Genomic DNA, 23,756 nt, shown 5'->3' with positions numbered 1-23,756 from the left:
CCCCGCCCCCCCCCCCCACTACACACACTTCTGCTGCCTGGGGCCCTGCGATTGGTCCTCAGTGAGGATGTGGTAAGAACTGGTCATCCAGAAAGTGCCCTGGTGCCTGTTTCTTCAGAGCCATCTGGTGATAGCTTCTGGCTGAGAATGGCCCTCCCAGCCCTGGGCCTGGACCCCTGGAGCCTCCTGGGTCTCTTCTTCTTTCAACTGCTGTTGCTGCTGCTGTCGCCGCTGACTGCAGAGAGTGGTGGGCAGGGACCTATGCCCAGGGTCAAATATTATGCAGGTAAGTGTCAGATGGGGAACGTGAACTGGGGGGAGAGGAGGAAGGAGAGGGGAAAATAGATATGAAGAAACAGGGTGCCAGGCAAGTGTTAGGCAACCACCGTGTTTGTGTGTGTGTTTGTGTGTGTGTGTGTGTGTGTGTGTGTGTTGAACCTGAGCCTTGTGCATGTTAGAAGAGCACTCTGGCACTGAGCTACATGCCCAGCCCAAGAAACAGAGAGGCGGAGGACCTGGGTGAAAGAGAGACAGTCAGAAATAGAAATTAAAACCGAGAAGCCACCTATCTGAGCTACAGATTCAGGGAACGGGCGAGAGGGGTCCCAGGTTCTCCAGGGCACCGCCTCTTTCATTTCTGCAAAGTTGGTGATTTCTTTTTTCCTTCCTTAAATGTCACCTTAAATCTGGGGCACCTTAAATCCCTAACTGCTTTCACACCCCCAAGTGCCCCAAAGTCAAGGCCCATGCTAGAGGATCATCTGCAGATCTGGTGACCCAGGGCATACCAGGCACAGGTAACCGGTGGAGATCATGCTGGACCATTCCCTGTCCATAGACACCAGGAGTGTGAGCACTGCGATGGCCCGAGTAGGAAGTGGGCCCTGGACCCCTGCAGGCACAGTTCGGCTGGTTTTCTACTGAGGTCGTGGAGATGCTGGTTCTTTTATCTCTAGGGAGAGGGTTCAGGGAAAGACATGGCCCCTGTAGGAATCGTAGGGGCAGGTCTCCCGGGCACAGCTGTGACTTTCACATCTTTCTGGGGCAACCTGGTAAAGGAAATGTAGTTGCCTGTTTTTGTTGTTGATTTGGCCCTGGGACTTGAACCCAGGGGTGTTTTACCACAAAGTCAGATCCCAACCCTTTTTTAATTTTTTATTTTGAGGCAGGGTCTCGCTAAGCTGCTTAGGTCTTGCTCAGTTGCTGAGGCTGGCTTTGAACTTGCCATCCTCCTGCCTCCGCCTCCTGAGTCTCTGGGATCACAGGCGTGTGCCACTGTGCCTGACTTTAGTGCCACCAATGGAGAGGCCTCCTCTGGGTAGCCCTTCTCTCACGGAGCTCAGCCTCAGAGCGGGTTGGGGAGTAGAATGAGCAGACACTCGTGATGATCAGTTTGGTAACTGAGGGGTGTGCACAGTTCTCGGGGAGGCCTGGTCTCCCTGAGGCCAGCTCTTCTAGCACCTTCCCTACTTTCTTCTTCAACTTCCCTTAGTTGTCAGATACCCTGAGCCTGCAAAGGTAACAGGAGCCAGGCAGCCCTCTCGTGCTAAGATGTGTGGTGAGAGAGGAATCGAAGAGGTCCTTTCCCCCTCGCTGATGGGCTCATGGGACACACACACCACACAGCACCACCACCACCGCCACCATTACCACCACCACCACGCTATACTGGGGAAATGTACAGGACCTAAATGAGCCTCCCACAAACGGAAGCCTAGATGACATTCAGGGGTGGCCACCTAGACCTCAGAAAGGGAGAAAACATGTCTCCTCTCTGTACAATTTCTAGTGGTGGAAATTTCCTGTCATAGAGGAGGAGAAGGAGGTAGGTTAGTGGTAGAGGTGTCAAGGGGGACTCTTCCCCCCTCCCCCGACACTGTCCTGTCTGTCCCTCCCTTTCCTGTTTGTGGCTGGAAACACCTTTCTACCTGTCCCTTGGACTTCTGAGCCCCTCCCAGTGGGGATCAAGGTGCCCTTCCCACTGCAGCCCCCCAGTCCTGAAAGAGCAACCCCTGTGCTTCTCTTCATTTCCTTTCTGTCCGCCTGGGGTGCTGGCCACACTCCCCCAGTCCCAGGCTGTCATTACCCTGTCCTGGCAGCTTCTCTCTGCTGTGGACTCATCATGCAAAGCTCCCGTGACTGCCAGCAGGGTGGGGAGCAGGGGCTGCAGGTGGAGAGGACTGGGTTCAGCTCCCAAGGTCCCTCTCCCAGGCCTTCTGCTGCTCTTGCCAACCTTGACCTTGTCCTGCCTTTGTCTTGGGAATCAGGTCCCGCCCATCAATTTCTGCTCACTGTCTCCTTCTCACCAACAGGGGATGGACGCCGGGCACTGAGCTTCTTCCACAAGAAGGGCCTCCAGGACTTTGACACTCTGCTCCTGAGTGGTGATGAGAACACTCTCTATGTGGGAGCTCGAGAGGCCATTCTGGCCTTGAATATCGAGGATCCAGGAGTTCCAAAGCTGAGGAACACGGTGAGGATGTTGGGGGTGCGTTGGGAGGGTGCCGGCAGCTGCCCCGCACTGGGGCTGCCCGCGGATGAATAACACCCCAATGGCCATTACATTGGTTGAATAATACCAACTGTTAAAATGGCTGGTCTGGAAATCATTGACATAGAAGATAAACATTGACTCAAATCATATCAATAATTTGATATCCACCCACGGAAGCTTCAGGGAGGGAGAGAAGAACAGGAAGGAAGGAAGAGAGGGTGTTAGCAATCACCGGTCAATTCCATGGTGTAGTCCGCGTGTGGCCTGTCGTCCACTTGCATCTATGTGGTGCTGGCAAAAACCGCCGGTTTTCTGGGGTGTGTCCCAGGAACTGATGTTTTAACAATGGCCCTAGGAAATGTGTGACATGACCACTGTTGCCGTGTATATATATGATGCTTTGCACTGGGTGTTTATGTAGACTACCTGGGGTGTCGATCCGCAGCCTGTGACCTTGACCAAGGTCACTTAGGAAGTGCTAGAGCCTCCATGGGAACTCAGGTTTGTCTGATTTCTTAGGCAATGTCCTGCCACGGACCTGGGTCCTGGCGAATATTAGTATCAACAGGTTAATAGCCCTGATCACAAATAGGTGTTGTTACTGTCCATTAGCATGTGATCAACCACCATGCCTACTGGCAATCTCATGCCAGATCTGAGAAGGGGATGGCAGGGCACAGAAGAGCTAAAGACCCCATTTCCCTTGGTCTCCCCTTCCCAACTCTCTATTTCAGATACCTTGGCCAGCCAGCGACAAAAAAAAGAGTGAATGTGCCTTTAAGAAGAGTAATGAGGTAAGTGGAGGTGGGGACATGGTGGCTCTGGGTAGAGAACCCCCGGTATCCCTAAGGCCATCATGGGATGACCTTAGATGGAAGTGAGCCTCTGGGGGTCCAGGAGTTTGGGGAAAGGGTCTGGAGGTCTGATTCTCTGTCTCCCCCAGACGCAGTGTTTCAACTTCATTCGTGTCCTGGTCTCTTTCAACACCACGCACCTCTACGCCTGTGGCACCTTTGCCTTCAGCCCAGCTTGCACCTTCATTGTGAGTCAGCTGACACCCAGCGCACAGGCCCCTGAACGTCACTTCTCACACCTACCCCAGCCTGTCCTCTGTAGCTCTGGAAAACTCTGGTCCCTTAGGACCCTCATGGGCTTCCTGGCCCCAGACAAATTCCCCTGTCGGTCCCTCTCCCTTCCTCCTCCTGCCCCTCATTTCCCAGATGTGAGACCCTGGCATTCTGGGCCCCCAGCCTCTCTCCCCCTCTAGGGACTCCAAGATTCCAACCTGTTACCCATCTCAGACAAGGTCATGGAAGGGAAAGGCCAAAGCCCCTTTGACCCTGCTCACAAGAACACAGCTGTCTTGGTGGGTGAGTGTCAGGCCTCCTGGTCCATCCCAACATCTGCCTTTTCTAGTCACTGTAAAATATGGAATATGACAGAGAGATGATCCAGGAGCCTCAGAACCTAAGATTTAGAGGAGAATCAGGCGTCTCGACCACCAACTCCTACTGGAACTTCCATAAGGAGATGGAGGGAGACAGGGAGATGTGGAGAGAAAAGAAGTGAGACACCTGGGAAGGGTGTCAGGCAGAGAACTGGGGTTCAGTCACTGTTCAACAAATGTGTACGTGTGCAGACATCTCCTCTGGTGGGCCAGACATGGGGCTGGGTATTAAAGTGGTTATAAAGAAGAAATCATGGCCCGATGCCTTCCCAGACACAAACCATTACAGTCTTCCCACTCTGACTTCCTGGAGGAGGTGGCCTTTGACTTCTGAGCAGGACTTGAAAGATATCAGGTAGAGGGACACAGAAGGTGTTCCAGGAAGAGAAAGGGAGGACCCAAGGTGTGCAAGCAGAAAATGCAGTCACCCTCTGAGATCAGTGAATGCAAGTGGTTCAGCTGGTATGTGAGGGAGTAAGCAGAGAAAGGCTGGAAGGGTGCCCAAACACAAAAGGTGACTCTGGTTATTTCCTGTGGAAAGACACGCCTAAAAAACGTGTCTGGTGCGTGCGTGCTGGGTGTGGGTGTGTGTTAGCTGGGTTTTGGGGGCTCTTCAGGAAGATATAGGAAGAATAAAGGGGCCAAGCTGGCCCCAGTCATAGGCAGGGCAGGGCACCCTCCTTCTGCTAAGTTCTCCTCTCCTCCCCATCCTCCGGCCCTAGATGGGATGCTCTATTCTGGCACCATGAACAACTTCCTGGGCAGTGAGCCCATCCTGATGCGCACGCTGGGCTCGCAGCCTGTCCTCAAGACTGACACCTTCCTCCGCTGGCTGCACCGTAAGGATCTGACTTCCAGCCAGCATGGGTCTGGCCCCTTTCCGAGTCTGGGAGACCATGCACTGAGTTGTTAATTCAGTGCACACTATGCGTGCATACTAAGAGTAGGTGCATTACTCTTAGGCACGGGGTGGGGGGGGGCGGGTTCGCAGGGAAGAAGACAAACCTCCAGTTCTCAGGAGGTTTTCATCTTATGTAAATAAATTAAACAGGCAGCGCACGCGCGCACACACACCATCCCAAGCTGTGGGGATCTGAGGCAGCCGGTTTCATGGACCCCAGAACCAACCCAAGGGCTTTCACCAAGGGAGAACCCCGGCCATCAAGGTGCTCAACCCCTAATCCCATTTTGCTCCCCCCCCCGCAGCGGACGCCTCCTTCGTGGCAGCCATCCCTTCGACTGAGGTCGTCTACTTCTTCTTTGAGGAGACAGCCAGCGAGTTCGAATTCTTTGAGAAGCTCCACACCTCCCGGGTGGCCAGAGTCTGCAAGGTCTGCTGCCTGGGCGGGAGGCGGGTCTGTTCGCGGGGAAACCAATGGGGAGGTAGCAGGGGCGGGGCGGAGTTCCGGAGGCCCAATGGGAGGGAGGGTGGGCGGGGCCGAGGCCCCCCCCTGACGGCTTGCGCGCCCGCAGAATGACGTGGGCGGTGAAAAGCTGCTGCAGAAGAAATGGACCACTTTCCTGAAGGCCCAGCTGCTCTGCACCCAACCCGGGCAGCTGCCCTTCAATGTCATCCGCCACGCAGTTCTACTGCCCGCCGATTCTCCCTCGGTTCCCCACATCTACGCGGTCTTCACCTCCCAGTGGTGAGCCGGAGGGCGGGAACACCTGGGCTAGAAGAACATCTGTGGCCGTGGCTCCCTGGCTCTTGGAAAGGAGACAGGAACCGATGTGCAAAGCACTTTGCATAGAAAGGCATTTGGTTGTCACGGCCTCCCAGGAATTTCACTCATGTCCTTCACATAGATGGGAAAAGTAAAGCTCAGAGAGGCTCCGACTAGTTCATATTCTAACTGGCTCTGAAATGATGGGGAAACGTTTACAAAAAAACATGTTAAAATCAATAAAATAGACAAAGAAATGGGAGGATACAAGACGCTAATAAAAATTTAGGCTGGGCGCAGTGGCGCCTGTCTTTGATCCCAGCGGCTCCGGAGGCCGAGACAGGAGAATCTCCAGTTCAAGGTCAGCCTCAGTAGTGGTGAGGAGCTAAGGAACTCAGTGAGACCCTCTCTCTAAAGAAAATACAAAAAGGGCTGGGGATGTGGCTCAGTGGTCCAGTGCCCCTGAGTTCAATCCCAGGTACTCCCCCGCCCCCAAATGCATATGGATTAAATAAATTGTTAAATACATTAAAGTAAAATGATTTAAATAAATAAATAAATAAATAAAAACAGAAAGAGAAAGGAAAAAGAAAAAAAAGAAGAAGCTGTAGCAGCTAGAGTTAAGGCCAGTACATTACAAATACTTTCCATAAGACATTGTATAGTCCCTAGCTGTCAATCACAAATTTATCTCTGAGATTCCTAATGGCCAGGGCAAAGAGAGATACACCATCGGTATTATTAGAGAAAAATAAAGTCTTTGCTTAGAGGCTGAGAACTGTTAACTGATTTTTCCAAAGTCTCTCAGCCAGGTCAGACCCCACAGTGTTTAGTGGGGGTCAGAAAACCACACTACGGACAGTGTGTTAAATACCAGAGTTGTCTGTGTAAACAGGGTCTGGTATCCATGAGATCTAAGCTAAGGACTTGGTGTGTACGATGGTCAGGTTAAGAGAGAAAGAGAGAGCTGGGTGTGGTGGCAGATGCCTGTAATCCCAGTGACTCGGGATGCTAAGGCAGGAGGATGGCAAGTTTTTGAGGCCAGCCTCAGCAATTAAAGTTGCCCTAAGCAACTAGCAAGACCCTGTCTCAAAATTAAAAAAATTAAAAACAAAAAAGAGGGCTGGGGATGTGACTCTGAGGTAAAGTAGATTAAATCCTCAGTATAGAGAGAGAAAGAGAGAGAGAAAAGAGAAATCTTCTGTCTCCATAAACCACAACTGAAGGGATAAAATTACTCAAAATATTCTGATAGTCAGGCTGTAGTAGATTCTCCGAGAACCAAGAATCCCAGGGACCCAAAGAAGAGAGCTTCATGTGGAGCCCTGATTTTCCCAAGGTCTGGAGCTGCTTGTTCTGCCTTTCCTATGGGGGTAGCCAGCCTAGCAAGATAGGCAGGAGCCACCCCAGGGACTGTGCCCCAATTAATTCTAATTAAGCATAATCACATTTCAGATTCTGAGATGGGCCTAGAGCCAGGCTGTGGGCTAGACTCAGGGAACTCCATGGGGCTCTCCCAACCCTTATCTCCATTGCAAGGGGAAGAAGAGGCAGTTGGAGGTTTGCCCAGTGCTTCATGCTCATGCCACCCTCTCCCTGAGGGTGGGCCAGGGCTGGAGGGGTTGCTGATTTGTACAGCAGAGAAAACCACAGATAGTATCTAACCTCTCTGGCTGTCTTCAGGCAGGTCGGCGGGACCAGGAGTTCAGCAGTGTGTGCCTTCTCTCTCGTGGATATTGAGAACGTCTTTAAGGGGAAGTACAAGGAGTTAAACAAAGAAACTTCACGCTGGACTACTTATAGTGACAGTGAGATCACCCCCCGCCCAGGCAGCGTGAGTATAATTCTACCCCTGAGCAAAGCCCCTACAAAGAGGCATGGATATAATGTGTGTGCAGAAGCAACTGTCCTACCGTCGGAAGTGCCCAGTAACTTAGTTATCTACCAGTCCTGTCTGGAGCTGGGTCGGTTTCTTACAAATGCTGACGTTGGCCCATTTATATTCTACCTAGCCCAGCTGCCCATACCCCACAGGTGTCCAATGCCATCCTACATCCAGCACAGTTGCTAGGCACCTCCTCTCCAAGACTAAGTGCACACCAAATATCTGGATATTAAGGCAGATATATGGGCTGTGTATCAGACTGGCTTGGGCATCTTCACCTGCATTTCTTTTGTGATTTTCTTTAAAATCAGAGTTATATATAACTAATTTAAAAAGTCAAAACGATCTACAGAATTGTATCCAAAAAACAGCCCTATCTGGGCATGATTGGCACATGCCTATAATCCTAGCTGCTGGGGAGGCTGATACAGGAGGATCACAAGTTGGAGGCCAGCCTGGCTAATTTTGTGAGACCTGGGAAACTTACTACATGGCTCAACTGTGAGAAATAGCATGCATAATATAATATTAGTCTACCAGACACAGTGGTGCATGCCTGTATTCCCAGCAGCTCAGGAGGCTGAGGCAGGAGGATCTTGAGTTCAAAGCCAGCCTCAGCAACATAGCAAGGCCCTAAGCAACTTAGCAAGTCCCTATCTCTAAAAAGTGCTGGGGATATGACTTAGTGGTTAAGCGCTCCTGGGTTAAATCCCTAGAGTGTGCACACACAATATATATATAACATATAAAATAATATATATAACATAAAATGTTATTCTGCCTTTTTGCATAAATTTTGATTCTCCTGAGGTTAGTAATTCTCTTTTTTAAATTAAATTATTTATTTTTTCTAATTTGTTATATATGACGGCAGAATGCAATTCAATCTATATTACACATATGGAGTACAATTTTTTCAAGTCTCTGGTTGTACATAAAGTAGTTTTACACCATTTATGTCTTCTTACATGTACTTAGGGTAATGATGTCCATCTCATTCCACCGTCTTTCCTATCCCCATGCTCCCTCTCTTCCCCTCCCTCCCCTCTGCCCTATCGAAAGTTCCTCCATTCCTCCCATGCTCCCCCCAACCCCATTATGAATCATTATCCTCATATCAAAGAAAACATTCAGCCTTTGGTTTTTTGGGATTGGCTTACTTCACTTAGCATAATATTCTCCAAATCCATCCATTTACCTGCAAATGCCATTATTTTGTTCTCTTTTAATGCTGAGTAATATTCCATTGTGTATATACACCACAGTTTCCCTATCCACTCATCTACTGAAGGGTATGCAAATTGGGGCAGCCAATCTGGAAAGCACTGTGGAGGTTCCTTGGAAAACTGGGAATGGAACCACCATTTGACCTAGCTACCCCACTCCTCAGTTTATACCCAAAGGACTTAAAAACAGCACACTACAGGGACACAGCCACATCAATGTTCATAGCAGCACAATTCACAACAGCTAAACTGTGGAGTAATTATCTTTTTTTTTTTTTTTTTCCTGCTTGCTTTGTTTTCTAAGTTCTTATCTCTCCTTCAACCTCAGATTCCTTCTGAATTATCTGAATATCTCTGAAGACAGACCTGTTAGCTATTTAGCAGTTTCATGTTCCTGGAGAGCTTCACATCTACCCCTGTCTAGACAGGTGGCCCCTTGCATTAGCTGCAATCCTGGAGTCCCCCTTTGTCATCATCCTGGGGATTCCCTGGCCATCTTCCTGACACATACTGTGATTGTGTTTTTTGCATTCCGTGGCTTCCTCTTTTTTTCGTTTCTTTCTTTTTTTTTTTTTTTTTTAGATGGGGTTTGTTCTGATGCTCAGAGGCTGGCCTCAGACTTCTAGACTCCAATGATCCTCCAGCCTCAGCCTCCCAGTGGCTAGGACTACAGGTGCACACCACCACACCCACAGTGTAGATATGGATATTTCCTTTCCATTTTCTCTTGAATTTATTTGTTTGTCTTAGAGTTTTCTACAGTCTGGATCTTGATTGCATCTGGTGTCGTTTAAGTATTTCTTGTAAATTGTTCAGTGGTTGAATCTAGAGATTTAATCAGATTCAGGTTTGATTAAAAAATCATAACCACAGCTATTTTATTTTTTATGCGTTTTTTTTTTTTTTTTTTTTGTGTGTGTGTGTGTGTGTGTGTTCCTGGGGTTTGAACCCAGGGCCTTTACATGCAAGGCAAGCACTGTACCAACTGACCTATATCCCCAGCTTTGATTTTTGTGGGCAAGATTGCTACATTGTGGTTGTTTGCACTTCCTTCTGGCTACATGCAAAGTCTAGCTGCCCAGTGAAGTAAAGATTCCTCTTTTGCAGAATTCTATTCTTGTCTTCTGAATGTTCTTTTCTAAACTTTTTGCATTTTTTAAAAAATATTTTTGAGTTGTCAATGGACCTTTATTTTATTTATTTTTAATGTGGTGCTAAAAGAATCAAACCCAGTGCCTCACACATGCTAGGCAAGCACTCTGCCACTGAGCCACAGCCCCAGCCCTTCTAAATATTCTATCTCTTCTCACTTTTCTTAGGATAGTAATGATAGTTTTCTGTGATATTTTCTTCTCCCTGAATCATTTCTGTTTCCTCTTAGGTATTTCTTTGTTCTTTCCCCCACCCCTTTGTTTGGTTTCTTTCTTTCATGTTTGTAGCTTTACTCAGAAGTCTGGTGGTCCTTGCGATCTACTCTGCATATGTGTTTTGGTACTGGGGGGTTGAAACAGGAGGCATTTTGCCACTGAGTCACATCCCCGGTTCTTTTTATTTTTTTAAAATAGTTTTATATTTTATATTTTATTTTGAGATTGCTGAGGCTGGCCTTAAACTGTCATCCTCCTGCTTCGGCCTCCCTAATTGCTGGTATTACAGGAGTATACCACCACGCCTGGCTGTTCTGTCTGCTTCTTAAACTGACTTTCAAATAATCTTCTTTATTTATTCTCCCTTTAACTTCACTTCCAGAGGTAGCTTGGTCCATAATTCACACACTTTAGGAATTCTATCTTTTAAATCAGATGGTTTAGGGGGTCCCCCTAGGGGTACCTGAAGAAGGTTCTTCTCTCCCGTAAGTTGTAAATCGTTTGTTCATTTGCTTAACAGTGTCTAAAATGTGAATGCTGTTTGCTTTCATTCCTGTTCTCCACACCACTCTGCTCTAGGTTTATGACTTTAAAAAGAAATCCCTCCAGAGCTGGGGTTGTAGCTCAGTTGGTAGAGTGCTTGCCTTGTATGCACAAGGCCCTGGGTTCAATCCCTAGCATCACCAAAAAAACAAAATTAAAAAAAAAAAAAAAAAATCCCTCCAGGTACAGTAGCACATGCCTGTAATCCCAGAGGCTGGGGAGGCTGAGGCAGGAGGATTGTGAGTTCCAGACCAGCCTTGGCAATTTAGTGAGGCCCTAAGCAACTAAGAGAGACCCTGTCTCTAAATAAAATATTAAAAAGGGCTAGAGATGTGGCTCAGTGGTTAAGCATCCCTGAGTTCCATCCCTGGTATAAAAACCAAACAAACAAATAAACAAAAAAGAAATCCCTTTGGGCTGGGTGTGGTGGTGCATACCTGTAATTCCAGCAATTTGAGAGGCAGAGGCAGGAGGATTGCAAGTTTGAGGCCAGCCTTGGCAATTTAGCAAGATCTTGTCTCAAAATAAAAAGGGCTACAGTGCCCCTGGATTCAATCCCCAATTCTGGAAAAAAAAAAAAAAAATCCCTTTGGGAGGAGGTGAAAGTAGGCGTGTGTGTTCTAACTGGCATCAAAATGGGATGTAGATGCTATTACCTCACTTTACAGATGAGGAAGTTGAAGTTCAGAGAGGTGAAATAACTCACCTAAGTCCACAGTGGTAGGTGACAGAGTTTGGGCTGTCATCGAGAGATGCTCTTGGTTGTGGAAAACAAGGATCCTGACTGATGATCAGGATAAAGGTGTCCCAGAGTCCTAGCATGCCTGTGTTGGCAGGGCCTTTAGAGAACAGCTGGTCCTACCCCCTCATTTATGGGTGAGAAAAAGGAGGCTCAGATGGAGAAGGGACTCTCCCAGAGTCATGCATCAAGTTCATGCAAAACTGTGATGAGAAACACTGCGTGCCACACCACCCCTTCCTGTGATGTCCCCCATGCAGTCACCGACTCAGCAAACAGTTCCTGAGCACCCTCATGCCAGGTCCTGTGCTGTACCCGGGGCTAGAGACATGTGCAAAACATGGTCATTGCATGCATGAAGCCTCTCCTGCTTCCTGCTGACTGCCAGGCATCTCTGATGCAGGTGCGAGGAGGACAGCAGTAACAGCGAACCTTTCCTATGTAGTGGGCATTGAACCCAAAGGGGCTTAATCACTGAGCCACATCCCCAGCCCTTTTAATTTATTTTATTTTTGGCAGGGTACTGGGGATTGAACTCAGGGGCACTCAACCACTGAGCCACATCCCCAGCCCTATTTTGTATTTTATTTAGAGACAGGGTCTCACTGAGTTGCTTAGTGCCTTGCTTTTTGCTGAGGCTGGCTTTGAACTCGCGATCTTCCTGTCTCAGCCTCCCGAGTTGCTGGGATTACAGGTGTTTGCACCACTGCCCCTGGCAGCCCTTTTTATTTTTATTTTTTATTGTTTTGGTACTGGGAATTGAGCTTATGGCCACTTAACCACTGAGCCACATCCCCAGCCCTTTTTATTCTTTATTTTGAGACAGGGTCTCGCTAAGTTGCTTAGGGCCTTGCTAAATTATGGAGGCTGGCCTCGAATTTGCGATCCTCCTGCCTCAGTTTGCTGAGTTGCTGGGATTACAGGCATGTGCTACTGCGGCTGGCAGCAGTTAACCTTTCTTGAGGACTTACCGCATGCCAAGCACTGTTTTGATTATTTATATTAGTGCATTTTATCTTCATGGGGGGCCTGTGAGGTGGGTATTGGCGACATGCCCAGTTCATCATTGAGGAACCTCAGGCATGCTGAGGCAGGGACTCAAAGCCAGGCAGCTCCAGAATCTGAGCTTTATCCACCCTCCTAAGATAAGAGAAGGCAAGGGGAGGAGGGAGGGGAGAGAAGGGGCAATGGATGGGCTGAAGAGATGGGCCAGCCAACCTGATCTGCCTCCTTCCTCCATCAGTGCTCCGTGGGTCCCTCCTCTGATAAAGTCTTGACCTTCATGAAGGACCATTTCCTGATGGATAAGCAGGTAGTGGGCACGCCCCTGCTGGTGAAGTCTGGCGTGGAGTACACACAGCTCGCGGTGGAGACAGCCCCGGGCCTTGATGGGCATGATCATCTGGTCTTGTACCTGGGCACCTGTGAGTAAGGGGCTCGGGGCACTTCCTAGAGCAGGGGCGAAGGAGGGAGGACCTTTCAGTCCAGTCACTTAGTCATGGTTTTACAGATGTTTAGTGCGCCTGGCACTCTGCTGGTCTCCAGTACTCTGTTCTGGAAATCCAGTAGAGAACAAGGCAATCCAGTCCCTACTCTTTCTGTGTTTTTGGTTTTCGAGGGGACACAGGGAGGTCTTTGATGGGGCTAGCGAGAGCTGCTTGTCTTGTGGGTAAAGCCGAGTTAGAGGGTGAAGAGTGAGTGTGTAGAGGAGAATCGGAAACAGTGTATAGAGATCACTCCTTTTTTCTTTTCTTTCTTTTTTCTTTTTCTTTTTTTTAGTGCTGGGGACTGAACTCAGGGTCTTGTGCGTGCTAGGCAAGCACTCAACCACTGAGCTACACACCATCCCTGAAAGAGCCCTGAGATCACTCGTTCAGCTGGGAAAGTAGCTCAGTGGTGGAGTGTTTTGTTTGTGTAGCATGCGTGAGCCTCTGGGTTGGATCCCCAGCACCACCTGTTGTCAGGCTTCTTTTTTCTTATAGATGGGAAAGATGAAAAGAATTGAAGAGGGGCTGGGGCTCAGGGGTAGAGCGCTTGCCTAGCATGTGTGAGGCTTTGGGTTTGATTCTCAGCACTGCATATAAATAAATAAAAAAAGGGAAAAATATAAAGAATCAAGGAGACCGGGTGATGGTAAAAAGATAGTAAAAGATGATAAAAAGGCAGGTGCTGGGCATGGTGCCACACGCCTGTAATCCCAATGGTTTGGTGGGAGCTGAGGCAGGAGGATTACAAGTTCCAGGCCAGCCTGGGCAACTTAGTGAAATCCTGTCTCAAAATAAAAATAAAAAAGGGCTGAGGATATAGCTCAGTTGGTAGAGTGCTTGCTTTGCATGCACAAGGCCCTGGGTTCAATCCCCAGCAGAACACACATAAAACAATAATAATAAAATAAAATAAAAGGGCTGAGATATAGCTCAGTGATAGAGCACTCCGGGTTCATTCCCCAGTATCACAAAACAAAACAAAACATCAGACACAAATCTGTGTCCTGACAGAATAGGCAAAGATAGACAATAAGCATCCTGAGTAAGTAAATTACATAATATCATAGTATGTTAGTTATGACATTAGAAAATCCAGTAGAGCGTTGTAAGGAGGAATCAGGAATACCGGTAGAGGTTGCAATTAAAAAAAGAGATTTTAGGCTCCTCCCCGTAGTGTGCCCAGGCTCTCTTACAGTTGCTGTGGAGGGTTATGTTGTTAAGGGACATTCTGCTCACCGGTATTCCAAGCTTTGAAAAAACTACACTATGCAAAGAACTTGTATCAAGATCAGGACTGAGGGCTGGGGATATAGCCCAGTTGGTAGAGTACTTGCCTTGCACAGACAAGGCCCTGGGTTCAATCCCCAGCACCACACACACACACACACACACAAAGATCAGGACTGAAATGCATGAAATCAATGTGGGTGATTTGGCTCAAGACGTTTGATCACCGGATATCATGGAGTCTGGCAAGATGGCTTCTCCCATGAACATTACAGAAAGACACACAGATGATGGCACAAATCGTGAAGGATATGGGATTGCAGAATTTGAGCCAAGAGTTATAAATCAGATGTTGGGATTTGCCTTCTGATATGTGGCCCCAATTCTAGATGATGCTAAAATTTATCCCAGCCATGCTAAGAAGCTACTGTGGATGCAGATGGTGAGTGATTGGCAATCTGGCGTGGAGCTGACCAGTCTTCACCTTTCTTCCCCCAGAATTTTTTTTTTTATTAGATATTGCAAGGCAAAGAAATCAAATTCCTTTGCCATTGATCAGGCCATATTCAGATCCTAGATTGCCTCCTGATGGATATTGCTTAACAGCTACAAAGTATAGGCTCAAGTTTTTACAAAAAAAAAAAAAAAAAAGCATGTACTTCTGTGGGGAGAATAACAGTTCCGTGGTTAAGTGTTGGTTCAGTTACTAGCAGACCAAGGACTCCCATACTGGGCACACCAACCCTACAAACCATGTTGTCCCATGTCTGTTTCAGCTAAATAGGGAGTCCAACGTCTCCATCAGGGCACAAGTTTACGAACAGAAGCCTCAATTCCTGCAGCATCAGCAGTTCAGAATGTTGTGATTAATGATGGAATCATTGTTAATTGGATAAAAAAAATTCCTTTTTTAAAAATTTTGTTAGCTGTTGACGGACCTTTATTTTATTGACTTATTTTTATGTGGTGCTGAGAATTGAATCCAGTGCCTCCCGCTTGTTAGGCAAGCGCTCTACCACTGAGCCACAGCCCAGCCCCCAAAACATTCTTTTTTTTTTTTTTTTTTTTTTTTTAAAGAGAGAGAGAGAGAGAGAGAGAGAGAATTTTTTTTTTAAAGGGGTGGTTATTTATTTATTTTTTAATATTTATTTTTAATTCTCGGCGGACACAACATCTTTGTTGGTATGTGGTGCTGAGGATCGAACCCGGGCAGCACGCATGCCAGGCGAGCACGCTACCGCTCGAGCCACATCCCCAGCCCAAGAGAGAGTAATTTTTTATATTTATTTTCGGCGGACACAACATCTTTGTTTGTATGTGGTGCTGAGGATGGAACCCAGGCCGCACGCATGCCAGGCGAGCACGCTACCGCTTGAGCCACATCCGCAGCCCCAAAACATTCTTATTATCACTAATATGGTATCATCACAAAATACTGCCAATGAATCATCAAATGCATCAAAAAGAAAACGAGAAGATGACGATAATGATGATGATGATGATGACCACTATGACGACGACAACCACTATGATAATTTGTAATCTGGCTTTGATGCATGTAATACTTTTTTTTGGGGGGGGGTGGATACCAGGGATTGAACTCAGGGGCACTCGACCACTGAGCCACATCCCCAGTCCTGTTTTGCATTTTATTTAAAGACAGGGTCTCGATGAGTTGCTTAGCACCTCGCTGTGGCTGAGGCTGGCTTTGAACTTGCCATCCTCCTGCCTCAGTCTCCCGAGCCCCTGGGATTACAGGTGTGCACTCCCTCACCTGGCCTGCATACTTGGTCTTAAACCCATTGTACTGAAATTAAAGAAGCACAATGGAAGTTTTCAAGTTGTATTTTGGAAAACTTAAGTAGTATTTGATGAGTAAATAGTAGTTACTGTTCTTATCAATCGAAATTCTGGATTTTCTTTAATAGGACCTGTAATGGTTTTCATCAGCCTTTATATTTAAAAAATAAAGTTGTTCATTGATTTGTTTAAAAAGACATTTTATTATATTTTATAATATATATTAATTATATATGTATATATAAAATATATGATATATATTTTAATATATGTATGTGTGTATATTTACACACACACACACACACATATACCTATGTATATTAGAGACAGGTCTCTACGTTTCCTGATTAGGTTGCAGGTTTTTATGTGTTGCTTTTTTTTTTTTTGTACTGGGAGTTGAACTCAGAGTTTCCCGCTTGCTAGGCAAGTAGGTTGCAATTTTGTTTTTTTAATATTTATTTTTTAGTTGGACACATATCTTTATTTACTTATTTTTATGTGGTGCTAAGGATGGAACCCAGGGCCTCGCACTTGCTAGGCGAGCGCTCCACCGCTGAGCCACAACCCCAGCCCATGGTTGTAGTTTTTTAAAAGGTGGTCAGGGCCTCACCAAGGCACCTGAGTAGAGACATTTGATGCATGTGATGGAGGCCAGTGATGTGATTTTCAACAGGGGCAGTCAGCTGCCCACTGCCCATGTCTTTGGAGAAAGAGGGACCTGGGTTTTCTCCAGCAATGGAGTTTTCAGGCAGTTGCAAAGGAAAGGGAGCAGCCCAAGGACTCTAAGTCATTTACAAGAGCCCTCCACCTGTGGGCATGGAGGACAGTGAGTGGCCTGGCTGATCCACCCAGTGCACCCTGCACTTCAGGAGTGTTTGGCAGCTGGGGAGGCCACCCAAGGCTGAGAGGGCTCCAAGAGCCAGGGGAGAAGCTTCCATCTCTGTTTATCCACAGCCACAGGGTCTCTGCACAAGGCTGTGGTGAGTGGGGATGGTGATGCCTATCTGGTTGAGGAAATCCAGCTGTTCCCTGACCCCGAACCTGTTCGTAACCTGCAGCTGGCCCCCACCCAGGTGAGAAGGGACCTGATCCTCAAACGGCCACCTAGTAGGGCTGGCCTTGGGGGCTGGGTCGGGCTGGCCCCTGGGTCTGGGTTGTCTTGACCCTCTTCATCTCTATTCCAGGGCGCACTTTTTGCGGGCTCCTCGGGAGGTGTCTGGAGGGTGCCCCGAGCCAACTGCAGTGTCTACGAGAGCTGTGTGGACTGTGTTCTTGCCCGAGACCCCCACTGTGCCTGGGACCCTGAGTCTCAAATCTGCCGCCTTCTCTCTGCTCCCAACATGTGAGTGCCAGTCCTGGAAGGTGGCTAAGATGGCCCCCTGAGACCTTCGGACCCGGCTTCTGCTTTGCTCTGCCCTCTCCTGGGGCCACTGACACATAACTCCAGAGGCCAGGGACCCTCTGTGTGGGTTCCTAGGACAGCGTGTGGCCAGGGGTTCTGAAGCTCTCTAGCTGTCCCAGCTTCTGCATCCTCCCCTCCATTCCTCCTAGTCTCCCTGACCCCCCTTCTGCCACCCTACACTTCCCTCCCTTCCTTTTCTTGTTCCTTAATTTTTTGGGGGGAATGGGGGGTTCTGGGTTTTAAATTCAGCGGCACTTTACCACTGACCTACATCCCCAGTCCCTCCTCTTTTTTGGTACTGGGGATTGAACCCAGGGCTGCTTAATCTTTGAGTGACATCCCCAACCCTTTTAATTTTTCTATTTTGAGAAGGTCTCACTCAGTTGGTTATGACCTTACTGAGTTCCTGAGGTTGGCCTCAAACTTGTGATCCTCCCACCTCAGCCTCCTGAATGGCTGGGATTGCAGGTGTGCACCACACGCCTGGCTTTCTGTTCCCATGTTTGTCTGTCTCGACGGATGACTTTTGCGTGCTTTGCCCCTTCAGGAATTCCTGGAAGCAGGACATGGAGCGTGGAAACCCAGGGTGGGCGTGTGCCAATGGCCCCATGGGCAGGAGTCACCGGCCTCAGAGCCGTCCGCAAATCAGTGAGTGTGGGACCAGGGAGGCTGAAAGGCTCTGGAGGCCTTCTGAGTGGGGTGGGCCTTTCTGCTCCACGCCTGACTTGAGACCTGAGCTCCAGGGCTGGGACCCATCTGGGTCCTGGCTGGAGGAGGAACAGCGGGAATTCTGAGCTGGAGACAGCTGGGATTGGGGTTGGGATGGAAGTCAGTTTTGGTGTCAGAGTTGTGGTTTGAGGGACTGGAAGTTAGTGTGGGGTCCAGGCTGGAGACAGACCGGGGTGACATCGAGCTGGGAGCTGATATAGAAGCTGGCAATGAGGTGGGGTCTCGGTGGAGGTTAAGGACTCTCCCGTCCTCCTGCTTCCTTAACAGCTGTGGCTTTCCTTGTCTTCCAGTTAAAGAGGTCCTGGCCGTCCCCAACTCCATCCTGGAGCTCCCCTGCCCCCACCTGTCAGCACTGGCCTCCTACCACTGGAGTCACAGCCTGGCGGCCATCCCAGAAGCCTCTTCTGCCGTCTATAACGGCTCCCTCTTGCTGTTGCCCCGGGATGGAGTCGGGGGCCTCTACCAGTGCGTGGCCACCGAGAACGGCTTCTCGTACCCCGTGGTCTCCTACTGGGTGGACAGCGAGGAGCAGGCCCTGGCCCTGGATCCTGAACTGGCGGGCATCCCCCGGGAGCGTGTGGAGGTCCCCCTGACCAGGGTCGGTGGTGGGGCTGCCGTGGCTGTCCAGCGCTCCTACTGGCCCCACTTCCTCGTTGTCACCGTCCTGCTCGCCCTAGTGCTCTCGGGCGCCCTCATAGTCCTCCTCGCCTCCCCCCTGGGGGCACTCCGGGCTCGGGGCAAGGTCCAGGGCTGTGGGAGCCCGCCCCCTGGGGAGAAGGCCCCCCTGAGCAGGGAGCAGTGTCTCCAGCCCCGCAAGGACTGCAGGACCTCCGTCAGTGACACGGACGCTGACAGCCGTCTGGGCACGGAGGTGGCTTAAACTCTGGGCTCGGGCAAGAGCCCTTGCTGAGCAGAGCTGGCTCCTGGCCGTGCTGCAGGGCAGCCCTGACTGGGGGAGTAGCACAAGTGACTGTCCTCCTTCCATGACCGGAGCTTGTCCTGCCTTGCTGAGCCGCCAACGGCACCCAGCGGAGCCCTGTGCAGCAGCCTGCGGGCCTCCCTACAGGACTCCCTTCCACCAAGCACAGAGGCTCTGTCAGGGGAGGCTGCCCCCAGGCCTGCACCACAACAGGGGGACCTGGAGAGGACCCTGCAGTTCTGGCCACTCCAGGGACCCTCCAGAAACTTACTGAGATATGGAAACCCCGACTGCTCCAGGACCCCGTATTGACCACCGGACACCCCAATGACTGTGACTGGACCTGGTCCTGGAAACTCCACCTTGAATGCAGCTGCCACCTCGGACACCAGCCTCCCTCCTCCCAGGGGTCTCCAGGATTCTGCAGGGAGCTGCCACTCCTTCTCCCCTTACCAACCACACACCACTGACTCTAGGAACTAGTCTTTCCTAAAGTCTGACCATCTTCCCTCTTGCTTCCATTTGGGCAGATTGTATTCTTTCTGCCCGACTAGAAGGGCAGGGGTAATCTGAGCCTTGTTCACTTCTTTACACTTGCTGACCCCTTGTCCTCTGTCCTCTCCCCTTCCCTGTGTTTTGAGATTCTGAACAATGCTTGTCACAGACAGATTATTTTTTATTAAAAAGACAAAGCTCGTGACTGGTACTGTTTTGGGGGGAGCAGGGTGTTCCCAGAGGACAGCCAGGATATGCAGCAGCGAGAGGCCTGAGAACACAGGGCGGACCCACCACTGGGTTTGTGGGTTGAATGCCCGAGGACCTCTGCTGCCTGCCAGAGCCCTCTCCTGCACACTGGGGTTGCTGGGGAGCACCCTGAACCTTTCCTGCAGCACCCACCGGCCTCAGCTTGTGCCTGCTAGACAGGTGACAGCTCGTCATTACTGTCACTACTGACTCCCTTGCAGGGCGCCCACAGTCGCCGTCCCCAGCTCTCCCACACTTCTCGTGACTCCAGCTCAGCCCCCTGAGCAGCAGTTGGCTTCAAGTCTTGGTAGACGAATTTACAGAAAGACGGTGCAGCCACCCCCTCCTGGCCATGTCCCTCTCAATATCTGACAAACAAGGCTCTGTCCACACCCCCACACCACCTTCCCCCTCTCCCTCCCGCCAAGGAGGTACAAGTCCTTCCTCCCACCAAGAGCACTCTCTGTCACAGCTAGGAGTTTGTCCTGTAAATCACTGACCTGGACCACCATGCCCACACCACTTGACCCACTCCCTCTGTGTTTTTTTTGATGCAGGAGATTGAACCCAGGGACATTTTACCACTGAGACACATCCCCATCCTTTTGTTTTTTGAGATAGGGTCTTGCTAAGTTGCTTAAGGCTTCATGAAGTTGCTGAGACTGGCCTCAAATTTGCAATCCTCCTGCCTCCGCCTCCCCAGCCACTGGCATTATAGGCATACTCCACCCACCGTGCCCTTAGCCGCTTTTTAAGTGTACAGTTCAGTAGCATCAACTACAGTCACATTCTTGAGAACAGGTGTCTAGACTTTTTGCATCTCGCAAAACACAAACTCTGGGCCCTGGCAACTACCTTTTGACTTTTCGTTTTCATGAATTTAGCTACTCTAGGTTACTCTCATAGTGAAATTACAGAGTATCTGTCCTTTTACGATGGGCTTATTTCATTTAACATAATGTCCTCCAGGTTCATTCTTTTGTAGGGTGTGGCATAATTTCTTTTTTTTTTTTTTTGTGCCGGAGGTGGTATTGTTGGGGGGATTGACCCAGGGGCACTGAACCACTGAGCCATATCCCCAGCCCATCTTTAAAAAAATTTTTTTAGTTGTAGATAGACACAATACCTTTATTTTATTTGTTTTTATTTTTATGTGGTGCCAGGAATCTAACCCAGTGCCTTGTGCATGCTAGGCAAGTGTTCTACCACTGAGCAACAACCCCGGCCCCTCCCCAGCCCTTTTTAATATTTTATTTAGAGACAGGATCTTGCTGAGTTACTAAGGATTGCTAATATGCTGATCCTCCTGCCTCAGCCTTCTGAGTTGCTGGGATTACAGGCGTGCACCACCACACCCCTCAGGATTTCCTTTTTTAAGGTTGAATAATACTCCATTGTGTATACATGCCATCTCTTCTTATACATCCCTCCATTGATTGGTATTTGGGTTGCTTCCACCTTTGGTTATTGTCAGTGATGCTGCAGTGAACATGGGAGTGCAGATCTCTCTTTCAGATCCTATCTACTGTGACTTTTTATTGGAGCTATTTGGCTTCTCTAGTTATTTCTTTTTTCTTGCTGTTTCCTTTTCTTCCTCTCATTTTCCATCCCCCCAGTATGCTTCCACCCCGATGCTCAGTCTTTCCCATTCCTGGCTTCCTGTCTTGCCACTCCCCTGATGACCTCTAGACCAAGGGCTGTGGGGAAGCCTGGGACAGTGGAGAGGACCCTGGACTAGGATTAGGCTCCTGGAACTTTCATGTGCTCTTAATAGATTTAGGCGGCTCTTCCCATCTGTACCTCAATTTCTCCACCTACTGGATGAAAGGAATAGGCAGAAAAATCTTCCCACTTGAAAGCAGCTATACACTGCCAGCTACACAGCTCCAGAGTTGAGCTTTCTCCTGTCCTGTGCTCTGGCCAGTACAAGGACAATCCTGATGGACGTATTTATTCAAGTGACCCTGAGGCTCCTTGAACCATTCCTTGTGATGGTTAAGGTGTCAGCTTGAATGTATTAAGGAATACTTCGAAGCAAGCATTACTTCTGGGTCCCGTGTCCCACCTACTTGGGAGGCTGAGGCAGGAGATTGCAAGTTTGAGGCCAGCCTCAGCAACTTAGCAAGATCCTGTCTCAAAAAATAAAAAGGACCAGAGATGTGGCTTGGTGGTTAAGCGTCTCTGGGTTCAATCCCATGTTAACAGAAATAAGCCAGGCACTGAAAAGCAATTACCATATGATCTCATGTGAATATAAAAAAGTTGATCTCATGGAAGTTGAGAATACAGCTGGGAATGGTGGTGCAAACTGTAATCCCGGTAACTTGGAAGGCTGAGGCAGGAGAATCCCAAGTTCAAGGTCAGACTCTGCAATGCTGCAGTCTGGCTGGGCACAAAATAACTGAGCCGCCACAAAGCCTTGTAGGTTCAAACAGCAACTCTTTATTCCCGAACTCTCACCGGCACTCTACACACACTTTCCAGGAACACACTCCCTCTACCGGGCTCCACACGCCAATTCTCCCCCAACCCCGCCAGAACTCAAAGGGAACTCCAAAGTAGCAGGTGCCTGAGGCAGCAGGATCCGCCCTAATCCCGCAGCCTCCCTATTCCCCCCCCAGGATCCGCCCTAATCCCGGAACCGCCCTAATCCCGAGCAGGGTCACCTTTCAACCATTACCTCTAGCAAAATGCCAGGCATCATTCCGACTAAACTGTGGCTCTCAACACTGCAACTTAGTGAGAGCCTGTTTCAAAATAAAAAAAATACAAAGGGCTGGGGATGTAGCTCAGAGGCCTTGTTTTTTTTTTTTTTTTTTTTTTTTTAAAGAGAGAGAGAATTTTTTTTTTTTTTTAATATTTATTTTTCAGCTTTCGGCGGACACAACATCTTTGTTTGTATGTGGTGCTGAGGATCGAACCCGGGCCGCACGCATGCCAGGCGAGCGCGCTACCGCTTGAGCCACATCCTCAGCCCCGAGGCCTTGGTTTTAATTCCCAGTACTGGGGGAAAAAAAAAAAGTTTAGAATGGTGGTTGCCAGAATTGAGGGAAGGGAGAGATGAGGGAAAAGTTGATGGGTACTAAGTTGCAGATGGATAGGAGTGAAAATTTGGTATGAACAGTAAAGTGACTATAGGTGACAATATGTACTCTATACAAAAAAAAACAACAAAAAACTAGAAGGATTCTGAATGTTTTCATCATCAAGAAATGATACGTGTTTTAGAAAATAGGTTTAACCTGATTTAAATATTACATGGGTGTGGTGGTGCATGACTGTAATCCCAGTGATTTAGGAGGCTGAGGCAGGAGGATCACAAATTCAAAGCCAGCCTTAGCGATTTTAGCAAGGCACTAAGCAACTTAATGAGACTCTGTCTCAAAATAAAAAATTTAAAGGGATGGGGATGAAGCTCAATGGTATGGTAGAGTAACCCTGAGTTCAATCCCCAGTACAAAAACAAAACCGCCCCACAACATTACACAATGTATACATGTATAAAAACATCACATGGCACCCAATCAATGTATTCAGTTTTTATATATCAGTAAAATTGGGGAAAAACTGAAGTGTAGAATTAAAAAAAAAAAAAAAATCGACCCGTAGGCACAACCAGTTTCAGAGCTGGATGAGACCCTTAATGTTATTTTCTCCACCTCCAAGATGTCCTTCATTCCTGCAATTTTTTTAGTTCCTAAACCTCAAAATTAGTTATCTAACCTCAGTCCTTCCTGCCGCACTTTGACCTCTACTGTTTGGGCTCTATAAAAAAAATGAGAAAAGCTACACAAAAATTAAAGATTACATTTTTTTCCCCTTGCATTGCTGGGGATCTCACTCTAAAGATCAGATTTGAACATAAAGATTCCAACGGATCCTAAAGCACGCGGTGACCCACTTACAACTGGATCTTCAAGAAAGGATCAGGGACTCATCTGCGAATTAGAAACAGCCCTAGCAGAGCACGCATGCGCTTTAGACCTGGGGGCGCCGCGAAGGCATAGGGGGCGTGGCTACCGCCCTAAGGCAAGATGGCCGTCTGGACCGCCCATCCTCGCTCCTGGGGGAGGCTCAAAGGCT

At 48.7% G+C, this 23,756-nt stretch overlaps 1 protein-coding gene, 1 non-coding gene and 1 pseudogene across 7 annotated transcripts in view; all 3 read left to right on the top strand.

Moving 5' to 3' along the window:
• The window catches only part of Sema4a (semaphorin 4A), a 26,343-nt gene extending 6,714 nt beyond the window's left edge, over positions 1-19,629 (top strand). For 5 of the 6 annotated variants that reach the window (XM_048814698.1, XM_048814699.1, XM_048814697.1 and 2 more), the window contains exons 2-15: positions 119-286; positions 2,313-2,473; positions 3,229-3,288; positions 3,438-3,536; positions 3,762-3,864; positions 4,664-4,780; positions 5,148-5,272; positions 5,415-5,587; positions 7,289-7,439; positions 12,609-12,789; positions 16,834-16,952; positions 17,064-17,221; positions 17,829-17,929; positions 18,301-19,629. In XM_048814698.1, the coding sequence (XP_048670655.1) occupies positions 148-286; positions 2,313-2,473; positions 3,229-3,288; positions 3,438-3,536; positions 3,762-3,864; positions 4,664-4,780; positions 5,148-5,272; positions 5,415-5,587; positions 7,289-7,439; positions 12,609-12,789; positions 16,834-16,952; positions 17,064-17,221; positions 17,829-17,929; positions 18,301-18,890 (2,277 nt within the window). In that variant the 5' untranslated portion in view covers positions 119-147 and the 3' untranslated portion in view covers positions 18,891-19,629. Of the gene's footprint in view, positions 1-118; positions 287-2,312; positions 2,474-3,228; positions 3,289-3,437; positions 3,537-3,744; positions 3,865-4,663; positions 4,781-5,147; positions 5,273-5,414; positions 5,588-7,288; positions 7,440-12,608; positions 12,790-16,833; positions 16,953-17,063; positions 17,222-17,828; positions 17,930-18,300 lie in introns of those variants that run through there. The other variant, XM_048814701.1, reaches the window with a different exon arrangement.
• On the top strand, positions 10,697-10,769 carry Trnat-ugu. The gene has a single exon. It is a non-coding gene; the product is annotated as a tRNA-Thr (tRNA).
• LOC107156697 lies at positions 13,718-16,827 on the top strand (annotated as a pseudogene).
• Positions 19,630-23,756: the final 4,127 nt, after the last annotated feature.

This window comes from Marmota marmota, unplaced genomic scaffold (genome assembly GCF_001458135.2).
Source record: "Marmota marmota marmota unplaced genomic scaffold, marMar, whole genome shotgun sequence".
NCBI classification, from domain to species: Eukaryota; Metazoa; Chordata; class Mammalia; order Rodentia; family Sciuridae; genus Marmota; species Marmota marmota.
The sequence above is the reverse complement of the archived record's forward strand: the minus strand, read 5'-3'. Positions and strand labels throughout refer to the sequence as shown.